A 12,142-nucleotide genomic window follows, 5' to 3' on the forward strand; every position below is an offset into this window, starting at 1 on the left:
CCGAGTTACATAAGTTATAGTGTATTTTTTTTCTAAAACTTTGTTACTTTAAAAGTGAAAACTTAAAAGTAAAACTCACGCACGCACACAATCACAGGGACTCTTTCCATCTTGTGTTCGGTTCCCCCTTTAGCTCTAAGGTTTCAAGTTTCAACTAAATAGTTAATGCACTAACTAGTTTGTTGTTTATGATCATACGAGTATAATCATTTTCATTTTGTATAATGCATCAATTTATTCTCTTTGGACTAGTTATTAGTTAATGCACTAAAGAGTTTGTCATGCTTTAGTTTTTCTACTCCTATGAGTTGAGTTGGCTTGCTAAACAAGAGTTTTCCTTAAAACAATTGCGCCAACGTAAAAAACCCGACCCGAGATTTATCATGGGTAGGGCCGGGTTTGGGAATAGTGGGTTTTCCGGAAAAAAAAAAACCCAAGCCGAGCCGAGATATTTCTCGGGTAGGGTTGGGTTCTTCAAAACCCGACCCGAGTTGCAGCCCTATGCAAAACCATTGACACAACCATAGTGATGAGTGATGCTACGAGAGTATGGCCTCCTTGAGCGAAATGAAAATAACGGATAGTCCAAAACTGATTATTGGAGTCAAATTTGAGTCAAATTTGAAGCTAATTTTGAGTCCATTAATAAGTTTTGGATGACAATTAGTTCTCAAAATCCAAAACAAACAGGACCTAAACATAAATTTGAGTCCATGAATCAGTTTCGGACTCACAATCTGGTACTCAAAATCCAAAACAAACAGGGCCTAAGAGAGGGTTCTTTCGAATTTTCATTTGATTAGAATACACACAAAATTAAGTAAATCTTTATAAAATGATAAGCTATGCAAAATACATCTCGGATGGTAAAATTGCAAAATTTTGGGCAAACTGGTTATTCCATATTCCCTTGCCTCCTCCCCTGGGCAATATTGACATCAAATGCCATGATTTCATTCTGTATCGCGTACTTAAAATCAAAGATGAGCAAAATTCCCTCTCTGATCTTGCACCTCCATAGCAGGGATTTTATTCTCTCTAACTGGTTGGCAAGTTGGGATTAAACCACAATGCCCAGATCTGCAACACAGATCTTCATCCGATTGAACTACGAGACAGCCCAATGGAACGTCAAGCTGGAATACAAATAAGGTTGCAGTGTACAAATATAGCTGAACTGAAACAAACACATGATCATGAACTGTAAACCATTGTATGCATCTGATTCGACCGACCTAGCAAACCAGCATATTATAAATTCTAAATACAAGGAACCAGTATGAGTTAGCCCTGCAAAGAAGATTGCCGGTAAGGGAAGCAATCCTACCAATCTTATAAAAGAATTGACAGTTAGCAGCTCTTAGAGCCTGCCATGAATTATTTGTATGACATAGGGTAAAAATAATCAATAAAAGGAGCTAAGCAAGATAAATTTATTATAAACATGCAAGCTTTTATTATAAACTTGGAACAGAAATTTTTCGGTAAGTTGAGATTGAACCTGCAACATCAGATTGGGGGGTACAAAGCACCCTGTCCAATCAAACTCCCAACAGTTTTTTTTATTTCTTCCTTTCCATTCTGTTGCAAGTTACTAGACATGTTCATGGTTGGCGGAATCGCCATCGCCACCAGGAGCATCGGAAGGGCTGGTGATAGATGAACCCCTTAAACTGGGTAGATAAGACCATGCAATGGCTGCGGAGCCAAGTGTAATTGCAAGGCCTACTGAACTCCAAACCAACCTCTGCCTTCTTTTCCTTCTACGCCTCTGACGCCTAGCCATCTCTGAGAACACAAATTGAACTCATCAAAAGGAGGGAACAAGCTTGGTAAATAACAGAGCTAAAATTATACTTGGTAATAATAGAGCTAAAATTATCACACTAAGCATGATGAGACAGTTACAATCATATACATCATTTTTCAACATACAACCTTACCTAGCTCAACATACCCTAGAGGTTTCTCCATTTAAATTTCTTCTAATTAGTCGCCAAGAAGAAAGGCAATATTTATATCCAACTGCAATAGAAATAAACACTCGATGATCACTCTGACTGACTTAAGCTTTGCAACATGAGCAAAGATCTCTGAGTAATCAATGCCAAAGTTCTAAGTCTAACATTTAGGCCCTGTTCGTTTAAGATTATGACAACTGATTGTGAGTTCCAAACTGATTAATGGACTCGAAATTATGTTTAGGGCCTGTTTGTTTCAGATTGTGACAACCAATTGTGAGCCCAAAACCTATTTTCAGACTCAAAATTACATTTAAATTTGAGTCCGACAATATGTTTGGGGCTAACAATCGATTGTCACAATCTCAAACGAACAGGGCCTTAAATTTGAATCCAACAATCGGGTTGACACTCACAATCGGTTGTCATAATCTTAAACGAAGAGGGCCTTAGCAACCAATTGTGCGATAAATCTCGCAATAGTTCTATCAAGAAGACATTTAACCATATCAACCCATCTACAATTAATTATATGAGCCCGCGTGTAGTTCAGATAGATACCATAGTTTCAAAACTCTCCCGTACCATCGTTGACTTGACCGAGCTGACTTCCTTTTACCTTAGCCGAGTTCTTGTCAGATTCTGTATTTTGCCCCACAAATTCAATTAAAACTCTTCTGACTTCCCCAAGTTATGACTGCATCAACCGAGTACTCAATCACACCATGCCAAGTTGAATTTGCTTTGGCTGCATTTTGGCCCACATCCATAATTTGAAACATTGGGATATAACAATTTCTAATAAGGGTGCCACAACATGAAGTAGAAGAGGAGTAGAAGAAGAAACAACCTTTTTTTTTAATGGTGAAGCTTTCATTAAAAAAGACCGAGATGGTCGAACTCCAAAGATAAAAGGAGAGAAATACAAGAAAAAGAGAAAAAAAAATTATGGGGGAAGGAAATCAAATAATTCCAAATTTGCCCGCTCCACTCCTTGACGAGCGAGGCAATCTGCCACACTATTAGCCGACCTCCAAACATGCTTAAATGTAATAGAAGAATCCCCATTTTTGTCTTGGATCTCATCAAAAAGCTGAGCAAAGCGCCATCGAGGAACAATCATGCCTTTCAACTACCTAATGAAGTTCATCGAATCACCTTCCACAATCGTCATATCCAAGAGCTCATTCCTTGAACATTTTATGCATTGATAACTGCCCTTACTTCCGCTTCGCTAGTGTCTGCCGATCCAATCGGGCCCAAGAAAGCCCATATGGTCTCACTACTAGAGTGTCCCACAATACACCCCAATTTCGGCCGGCCCCGTATTACCCATACTAGAGCCATCAAAATTAAGTTTAATCAACCCTTCTTCTTTTTTTTAAATAGGTAACGCATTAATCAACCCTCTTGTGGAGGTTCCCATGCTTGAGCAATTGAACCCCTCCTCTCCATACTAGTGCACACCTCCTGCCATCCCTCCCATAAATCAAAAGCCGAAGTGAATCTAAAAAGTGGAAGGGACTTCACCCAAGAGATAACCAGAGCAATAGCTTTGGTGAACAAAATAGGGAGATTTTGACATCTATTGGAGATTTTGACTTCACCCAAGAAGGAACTACCTCTACTAAATTTTCTTCACATCTATTGGGAAAAAGTTCAGGTAAGTCCACATTTGTATTTGAAAAATAGGAATTGTCTTAAAAAAGGTAAAATCAGCAAAAACATTTTCCTTTGAAATGGGACTATAGCAGGGTACCTTTCAGAGTACAATAGTAACTCCAGAAGCTGCACGGCGATCTAACTTATCTGTGCTTTAACTCTTATATGGATAAAACAGATGCAACCAAACACATTAGATGGACTATGAGAAATGGGAAACAACAAACTTTTAGGAAATAGGACAATGAGGTTGTTGAGAGTCATCGCCGACTATCCACGGCGTCGGAGGGGCCGGACTGATGCGGGTGGGCGCACAGGCCAACGCGTGCCGGTGCGGGCCAACATGGATCTTTCCTAAAGAAGTTTCTCAAATGGATTAAGTAGTCTTGTCCAAAAGCCTCAGGTGAAAGGGCGGCTTAAAAGTAACAACGTTATGAAAGAAAGACAGACTCAAGAAGTGAAAATTGTGAGATAGAAGACCAAGAAAAAGGAACAGAATCCGGGATCAATCCATACGCGGCTTGCCTTTTACTACACATTGCCAGTCCTTTGAGAGACATAAGGATCTACTGACAAGGTCTCCTTTGTGTTCTATTTAGTTTTTAGAAGGTGGTTGGAATTATAAAGTAGAGTTAAAAACCGTATGTAATTGAGTTTAGTTAGTATTGTGATTGATTTTTTTATTTTTTTGTAAAGTTGGAAAGAGGAGACGTGATGAGTTTGGTAATTAGGAAGTTTCTAATTTTTGTTAAGAGTTTGAGTTAGAATAGAGTTTTAATTAGAATAGGATTTTTTCATTGTTTCTGTCATACAAAAAGGCAAGGCCATAATGTAAAAGGTAGAGAGAAATGGAGTGCAGAAGAGAAAACCGTGAAGTGGAGAAATGTGGTGTACGGTTACTATTGCTTTGGAATAAGAATATTAAAAAGAGCTCTCTCTCTCTCTCTCTCTCTCTCTCTCTCTCTCTCTCTCTCTCTCTCTCTCTCTCTCGTGCGATTTGTGTTTTCTTCTTGCTTTAATCTTTGGTCTCAACAGGTGGTATCAAAGCTTTGTGTTGTGATCTTTGTTTTCTACAGATCTACAGAGGAGAATTATGAAGGTAAAGGCAAATTTGCCAAATTGGGTGTGAACTTCTTTATTAAACACTTGAAAATAAACAAAACATGGGACTTTTCTTTCATTAAATATAATCAAGTCATACGAGAGTAATCACCCACAATTGAAAACAACAAAACCCTATGACCCAGTGAACTCTGACCTCTAGCTAGATGACAAATTTCATAATGAGTAATTGGAAAGGAACAAACTTCCTTTTATAACCTCTACAATAAAAAGAACTTTATAATGCTTGACTAGCTGATAAGCTCCACAATATAAAGTAAAAAGATACTCAATACCAAGAAGTGCCAACTTCAAACTACAAATGGATGGCCGAGTAGAAAATATCAAAGCTGAGGAGCAGCAACATAATGAAAAGGAAGAGCAACATTTGCAAGATATCAATTCCCTACATAAAGTACAATATAATACGTATCATTTATCACACATAGAATATATTATAACATATGAACTTTTTTCCATGTACGCCATTTTCATCCTCCCATAATGTTGTAACCCTAACTCCTGAAGAATCACAAACTTTCCTACTCCCATGAGTTTTGACAATGCTCTGAACCTCTGACATCTGGTCAGATCTAGTATGTAATGCCAGTAAACCAAATCAAATGGCATGATGGCACCATCGGAGGATCTTATCCAGATAATGTTGATTCATTTTATTTTACGGTAAGGGCATAAGCTATCTAATTCTAATTACAGTCATCTTGTCTTCCACAACAAGTCAACAGCTGTATCTGATTCCAACATTATCAATTCATTTTTATTTATTTCTTTGAATGGCACCAGCATTATCAATTCATATAATTAAGCACTATCATTTTTTTGAACAGCTTCTAAGAATTACGCACTATCATAAAAGTAAAAATATCAATATTATCAATAAATCATATTAAAAAAAAAAACATGCAAAGCATGAAAGATGAAACCATGTGCAACCAAAAAATGGGCTAGCCCATTTAATGGTCAGGCTGATCAGGTAGGCCGGGTCGGGTTAGCCAACTTTCAGGTCAGGTTGGGTTTGTACAGACCACAACCCAACCCACTTGTACCCTGACATGCTCCTACTGCATCCACCAACCAGACCCGGGCCTCAAAGCTTAGGTCCTTGGGCGCTTCCAACTAGCATTTCACCAGAAAACCATTAATTACTTTACTGATATGGGTTCTGGATACATCTTTCTAAACTTCATCATCAAATGCCCTAGCATTTATATAGTATGTAATTCAATACTATCATCAAACCGTAGAGGACTGGAGAATGCTGTGTGTGTTTCGTGAGGTCGACATGTCTGATACAAACAAGTCTCTCACGTCCAAAGTTTATTATGTAATTTTCTACAATGAAGAAAAGGATGACTAATAGCAATTAATCAAAGCAAAGGATCATGATAGCAGGGATAGAAAAAAACAGTAATACCGATTAAAGCCATCTTTTACCCTGTTTAGGTAAAATAAATTTATCAAAGAAAAAGAAGTATATAAAACTCACCAACAGCCTCTTGGTTTCTCTGAGACATCTCACGATTCACAACTTCATAATAGTGTAGCCGGTCCCACAATCGAGTGATCTCATTGTTCTTTGACTCAATCTGAGACTCCATCTCTAGCTCCACCTCAGCCTTCGCACAACCCCTCCCAATAGAATTGGCAACAACCCGCGCAAGAACAACTTGCCGGTGTAGCTCTTCTGCAGGATCAACATCAAACTCTTCATCCTTCTCTGCAGTGATGGTTGAAGCAGGAGGAAGTGTCAAGCCGACGAGTGATAACTGTTGGCCAATCCTCTGCCACTGGTTCTGTATTTTATCGAAAGCTTCTTCCACTTGCTTTCGTCTCTCGATCTCCATCAAGAAATTCACTCTTATCTCACGTAGTTCAGCTTCAACATCTCGAAGAGAAGAATGTGGGGTACCCTCAGCAGACAGTTCTACATAAAGTAAAAATCAAGTAAGCCTACTCAGTAACTAAAAGATGGAAGTCCATTATAATGTTGTCTAGATTGTATTATTGTCCAACTCCAAAGATGTCAGAAAAGGTCACTTTGGGAGGGGGAGAGGTGGGAGCCCATAGCTCTATTAGCCAGTGCTCGGTGTCAAAACACCATTAAAAAAATGCACTTCAAAACATTCATAAGCCATGCTTCCAAAAAAAGTTATGGATTATAGAAATGCAAATTTAAATGCATGATTGATAATTGGATGAATGTTTAAGAACCGAGTATTATAGGAACTTGCACAGTAGAAGCTGCATGTGGTAACAATAGAACCGTTGGCATTAATCATTAACCAACAATTCACCAAAAGTTTCCTCTTTGTCAGATTAAATAAAAAATATATACATAATAATGTTGACTTCGGATTTTAAATTATCCTATAAATGTTCAAAAACTTCAAAAAAATCAGTGAGAGCCTGAACCTTAGAAGCAGGAATCTTCCCTCATGGGTGTCGCTCCCGCCCCGGAACCTTGAGTTGGCGCTCCTTAGGAAGGAGCTTCGGGAAGCACAACCCCGAAGAGACGAAAGCTCCCAACATGCTCCTATTACTTCATCACTCCCACCATCACCAACTTCCTTGCATCAAACTCCTCTCCAACTCTTCGGAGCAAGCACAAAGGCATTGTTAGAAAGCACGAGGAAAGAGGACACGGAAATGATGATGGTTATATATATGTGAAGATGATTAGAAATTACTGTTTTTAGATGTACTTGAATTTTGAAAGATATATAAATAAAATATTACATACATGCTCTCATGGCACTCACAAACTTACTCTTCTAAACCCCATGCTTTTCCGACACCACCCCCGTACCTGCTTCGTGCTTCTAAGGCCTGAACCCAAGTTGGCTTGAAATACAGTCCACCAAGTACTCAATCAGGTTCTTCAGTCAAACGCTTATGTTGTATCAAGATAAAATTTAATTACTTGTGTACTTGATCAAATTCTTGGTGTACCTAATTATATTCTTCTGAGGTTCTCTGAAGATGAGTTACCCACTTAAAATTAACCCGAATCTTTAATCGAGTCATGCTTCTAAGGTTTTGTGAAGATGAGTTACCCTCTTAAACTTGACCCGAGTCTTAATCGAGTCAAGTCGAGTCGGCTAGTTCCATGGACATGTATAATAACGCATACATACATATGCGGATGCATATGTCACATGAAACTGAATTTATAGCGTGCAAACATCAGGTCTGCACTTTACAGTACAATACTACAATGTCCTATTGACTATTTTCTATGCATATAAATAGTTCAGTTGATACTGCTGTTAGTGATTACCGTAGTGATTAGTTCTGACATTTCAAATATTAACAGCTACAAGCAGTTTATATGAGACAACATAAATCAGTAAGATATAGCAAAATAACATGTAGAAAGAAGAGGGCATATAGAACATTAAGAATAATTCTACCTTCATAGGCATCAAAGTACTCCGCAAGAAGCATATTGTTCTTCCCTGAACACTCAATTCCATTATTATCCTCTGTTTCAGTATTGCTGGCAACACTGACTGAATCCTGAGGATCAAAAAAATCTTCGCATTCGCAGTCTTTCTCAGAATCTATAGCTAATGACTTCGCAGAGTCATCAGCCCCAACCAACCCGCCACCTGATTTATTTTCTTTGGGATTCCTATCATGGAAACCATTGGCCAACACTTTTTCACGAGGAGCAGAAACTGTTCCAATACAAGAAACATCGACGGATAAATTTGAAACCTTTTCTCGCTCCGCTCCATTCTTATCAATATTTTCATCCACATTAGGTTGTCGGCATTCAGCAACATCATTCTGGGAACAGCTTTCCAGGAGACGGGGCCCGCGGCGCTTATGATTGACAATGTATGGCGACGGAGGGAATGAAGATGGGGAATCTGGTAGTGGTGTCGTCTTGGGAGTCGTGTAGAGTGTTGGTGAAGCATAGGATCGGTAAGGTTTATTATCCGTTGACTGATTTCTCCTCTCCAACTTCGAGGGAGGGGGTTTCGCAGTAGATTTTTTAGCCCCGGGTTCCAGTAGGCCATCGAGTGCAATTGCTGTAAATGTTGGCATACTATTGCATCATCTTTTGAAAATCAAGCGTAAGGAAGAACCATTGAGCACCAGAACCCTGAAAGCGAAACACCCAAGATTGTATAAGAAGAACCGAAAAGATCGATTTGAAGTTTTATGTATACAGATGAGATATCCAATGTAAACTATATTCCCAAAATCCTAACTGACACAACATAATCAAATATGAACCCTTAAGCCAGAGAGCTCTAGCACAATTACACCAAAAATATTTCCATTTTTTTCCCTTTTGTATAATCAAATAAAAACCTTGGCTGTTGGAAAACCCATTTGAATCTCTCGAGCATCAAAACCTTCCAAGATATTACAGAGAAGACTCAAGCAAACCTGATCTCAATTCCCAATTCCCAATTCCCAGAACAAAATCCAAAATTGAAAATGTAACCACAAATCCAAACATCTATAGCTCAATACAATCCTAAATCTCCAAATCAAAGCCTAACATAACAATATCTTCTATATTTTTTCAATTCTTTCACAATGTGAAATAAGAAACCTAGCTGATTAAATTCCATTTGGAACACCAGAACCCCAAGACTCCAACCATAGGTCTCGTGTGATGCGCACAAATGAACTAATCTGTAATATAAGCTTATAAATACGTTCTCCAATCAAAACTGAAAACCTAATTTCAATCCCCTACATAGCGCTCAATCAAATCCCAAACCCTAACATAAACCTAATCTTTTTGCATCATCATCAAATCAAAACCCTAACAGATAAAAAAAAAATGCATCCGTAGCCCCAAAACCACGAAAATCAAAGACCTAGGTATTTGTTACAGAGATGCTTTCAAAACAGTAAAACCCTAAAACGACGAGAGATCGACAATAGAAAAGATGAAACCCTAAAAATCTAATCAACCAATCAAATACCAAACCTACTAAAATCAGAAGCTTTTTGCGAAGCTGAGGACGATTGGATTTGCTTTTCTGTTCTTCAAAGTACAATCAATCTTAGAACTTTATCATCGCATTTAAAATGGAAATTCTAAACACAAGAAGAAAAAGAGGAAATTTCAGAGATTTTTTTTTTTACCTGAAAAAGAGGTCTTTGAAAGCCTCCACCTGATTCTCTTTGGGGCTTTGGGGAAAAAAAACACTCTTTTTCTTATCCTTTTTTCTTTCACGTTTTTTGTCTTCTGACCGGAATTAAAAAAACGGCAAAAATAATAACCGGCAATGGTCGTGCCTTTATTTAACCGCCTTTTAGGACTCGAAAACAAAAAAGAGTTTTTATATGGCGCCCGACCGTCAAAATCTCAAAGGCTAGGTGGCAAATCACCTGTTCTTGGATTTTGATCTCGTCAGTGTTTTGACTGGATCAAAATCCAAGTGCCAGGTGGCAAACCAAGCCCGTCTGATTTTGATGTGTGAAAGTGAGAGTATGCATGAGTTAAAACAAAAATGATTCTGGCACGAGAATTTATACGGTGGACGATCATTCATGCGCGTGCGGCCGAATATTACTATGTGGTATACATTGTTTGGGTGATCAAACACATTCATTTGTTGGACCTCGATGTAGATAGGCCGTGACCCAAAAGAAACAAATTCTGCCTCGATGGGATCATCCTATGGAGAAGATTTTATGGCCACGTCCTGTCTATGCCAAACCCTAGGGGGTGCAAGTTTGGCCATGTCAGTCCTAACCCACACTGACTCGTCTTGAGCTCGAGCAGGGTGTCAGGGCTGGATGTTCCAACCCTGAGAGCAGGTCAGGGTTTATTTTTTTAGACCCTGACTCAGGTTGGGTCGGGTTCTGGGTTAACGCCTCAGGTACCCTGACCCGGCCTGATCCTAAGTTTTCTATTATAAGATTGAACCATCTGTGCATGTTTCTTTTGCTAATGTTTTCTATTATGTTGGATTGATGTTTCTTTAGATTATTATTATTATTAATTGTCTCTGCTGCCCGTAATGTTGTTGAATTCATATTGTCTTATTTTGTTCCCTTTCTCTGTTTATTGATTATTTTGTTCTATATGATATGTGATTGCTTTATTTTTGGCACTCTTAATATGTATTTACGCTAGGGTCAATCAGGGCCAATCAGGGTGGGCCAGGACCGCACTGAACCCTGTAGGGCGGGCAATGGGTTGAGGTTTTTCGGCCCTGACTCGGGGTCAGGGTGGGTCAAGGCCGAGATCATGGGATCCAAGGTTGGGTTAGGGTTTTGAAAACCCCAACCAAACCCGACCCTGTTGCAGCCCTACCAAAGCCCAACAAATGAATGGTTTTATGTCCCAAGCCATGTGTGCCCTCCGTATTTTTTTTGGCCACACGTCCATCCACCATAAAAATTCTCATGGATATTGATTTGGAGGATTTATCCTACGTGCACACGATAAGTGGGTGCTTATGATCACCTGATGACCAATAAGTACAGTGGGGCCACCTCGTACGATTTGGAGATGATATGCAAGGTACCAACCTATTTAGGTTGTGGCCGTCATCGTACGAAGCTGGCCCCACAATGTTTTGAAAAATATTGGACTCCACACATCCACGCATTACTTAAGTCTCATTAATTTGGTAATCTATTATTGGCATTGTTTTTTAAGCACTTTAATTTTAAAAAAAAATTAAAAATACCAGTCATGTTTTTGTTGGAAAAAGTGGTTATTTATTCTTGGGAAATGTTATCAACGCTACGGTATTTTGATGATTCTAACTCCTCACTTTATTAAAAGTACGGTATGGCCCACACCATATGATGATCCAAACCGTCCATTAGATGGGCCACAGCCTAAATAGGTTGTGCCCCAAAAATCATTTCCACGGGTTGATCCTAACCCACCGATCTGAATGTTAGAGGGATGATCCTAACCCTCCCTCTTTAGATCGGAGTGTCGGGATCAACCTATGTAAATAGTATTTGGGGCACAACCTATTAGGCTGTTGCCATCTAATGGACGGTTTGGATCATCCAAAGTGAGGAGTGCGATCATCAAAATTCAGTAATGCTAATAACATTTCCAAATAATAGAAAAATAGCCTAAAATTAGTTGCTACGTTAAAAATGAGTTCCAACAGATAAAGTTTAAGTGGTCACATCAGCTTTTTCTTGCTGACATCAGCAAAATCTTCTCTTGAAAATGGTATTCTCTCTTTCTCTCTCTACCCTCTCTCTCCACTCATCATAATATCTTTCTCTAATTAATGCTTGTCCCCTCTTTTGTCTCCTACCTTTACCCACATAAATCCCAGGCAAAAAAAAAACCCGGCATCCAAACAGAGCATAAAATTTTTACCCCGATTAAAAGCCCTGAACAAGCTTTGTTGGCATAAAAATAAATTACCACCTAAATTTTTAACTACCCTTCT

The 12,142-nt window shown here is 38.8% G+C and overlaps 1 protein-coding gene across 5 annotated transcripts; it reads right to left on the bottom strand.

Moving 5' to 3' along the window:
- Nucleotides 1-763: 763 nt before the first annotated feature.
- Nucleotides 764-10,020, bottom strand: LOC143884565 (bacteriophage N4 adsorption B protein). Of its 5 annotated transcripts, none has more exons than XR_013252984.1 (5): nucleotides 9,855-10,020; nucleotides 8,156-8,853; nucleotides 6,232-6,669; nucleotides 1,502-1,788; nucleotides 764-1,108 (listed from the first exon to the last, which is right to left on the bottom strand). XR_013252984.1 is itself a non-coding variant. In XM_077388206.1 (4 exons), exons 2-4 carry the CDS (start codon nucleotides 8,793-8,795, stop codon nucleotides 1,595-1,597), a joined length of 1,272 nt encoding a protein of 423 aa, XP_077244321.1. In that variant the 5' UTR covers nucleotides 8,796-8,853; nucleotides 9,855-10,020; the 3' UTR covers nucleotides 1,433-1,594. The 5 variants fall into 5 exon arrangements, 3 of the variants coding, with proteins under 3 accessions (XP_077244321.1, XP_077244322.1, XP_077244323.1); XR_013252983.1 differs by having other exon boundaries at nucleotides 764-1,177; XM_077388206.1 differs by lacking the exon at nucleotides 764-1,108 and having other exon boundaries at nucleotides 1,433-1,788.
- Nucleotides 10,021-12,142: the final 2,122 nt, after the last annotated feature.

This window comes from Tasmannia lanceolata, unplaced genomic scaffold, assembly GCF_043159265.1.
Source record: "Tasmannia lanceolata isolate RefF3 unplaced genomic scaffold, GAP_Taslan_0.1 ptg000008l, whole genome shotgun sequence".
NCBI lineage: Eukaryota > Viridiplantae > Streptophyta > Magnoliopsida > Canellales > Winteraceae > Tasmannia > Tasmannia lanceolata.

What these genes read in the sequence shown, in the direction of transcription:
- LOC143884565 (XM_077388206.1), bottom strand. Translation starts at nt 8,795, where the DNA reads ATGCCAACATTTACAGCAATTGCACTCGATGGCCTACTGGAACCCGGG. An exon ending in GTACTTTGATGCCTATGAAG is followed by an intron (nt 6,670 to 8,155) that starts GTAGAATTATTC and finishes TACTTTATGTAG; the next exon opens with AACTGTCTGCTGAGGGTACC. An exon ending in GAGAAACCAAGAGGCTGTTG is followed by an intron (nt 1,789 to 6,231) that starts GTGAGTTTTATA and finishes TTGTGTTCTCAG; the next exon opens with AGATGGCTAGGCGTCAGAGG.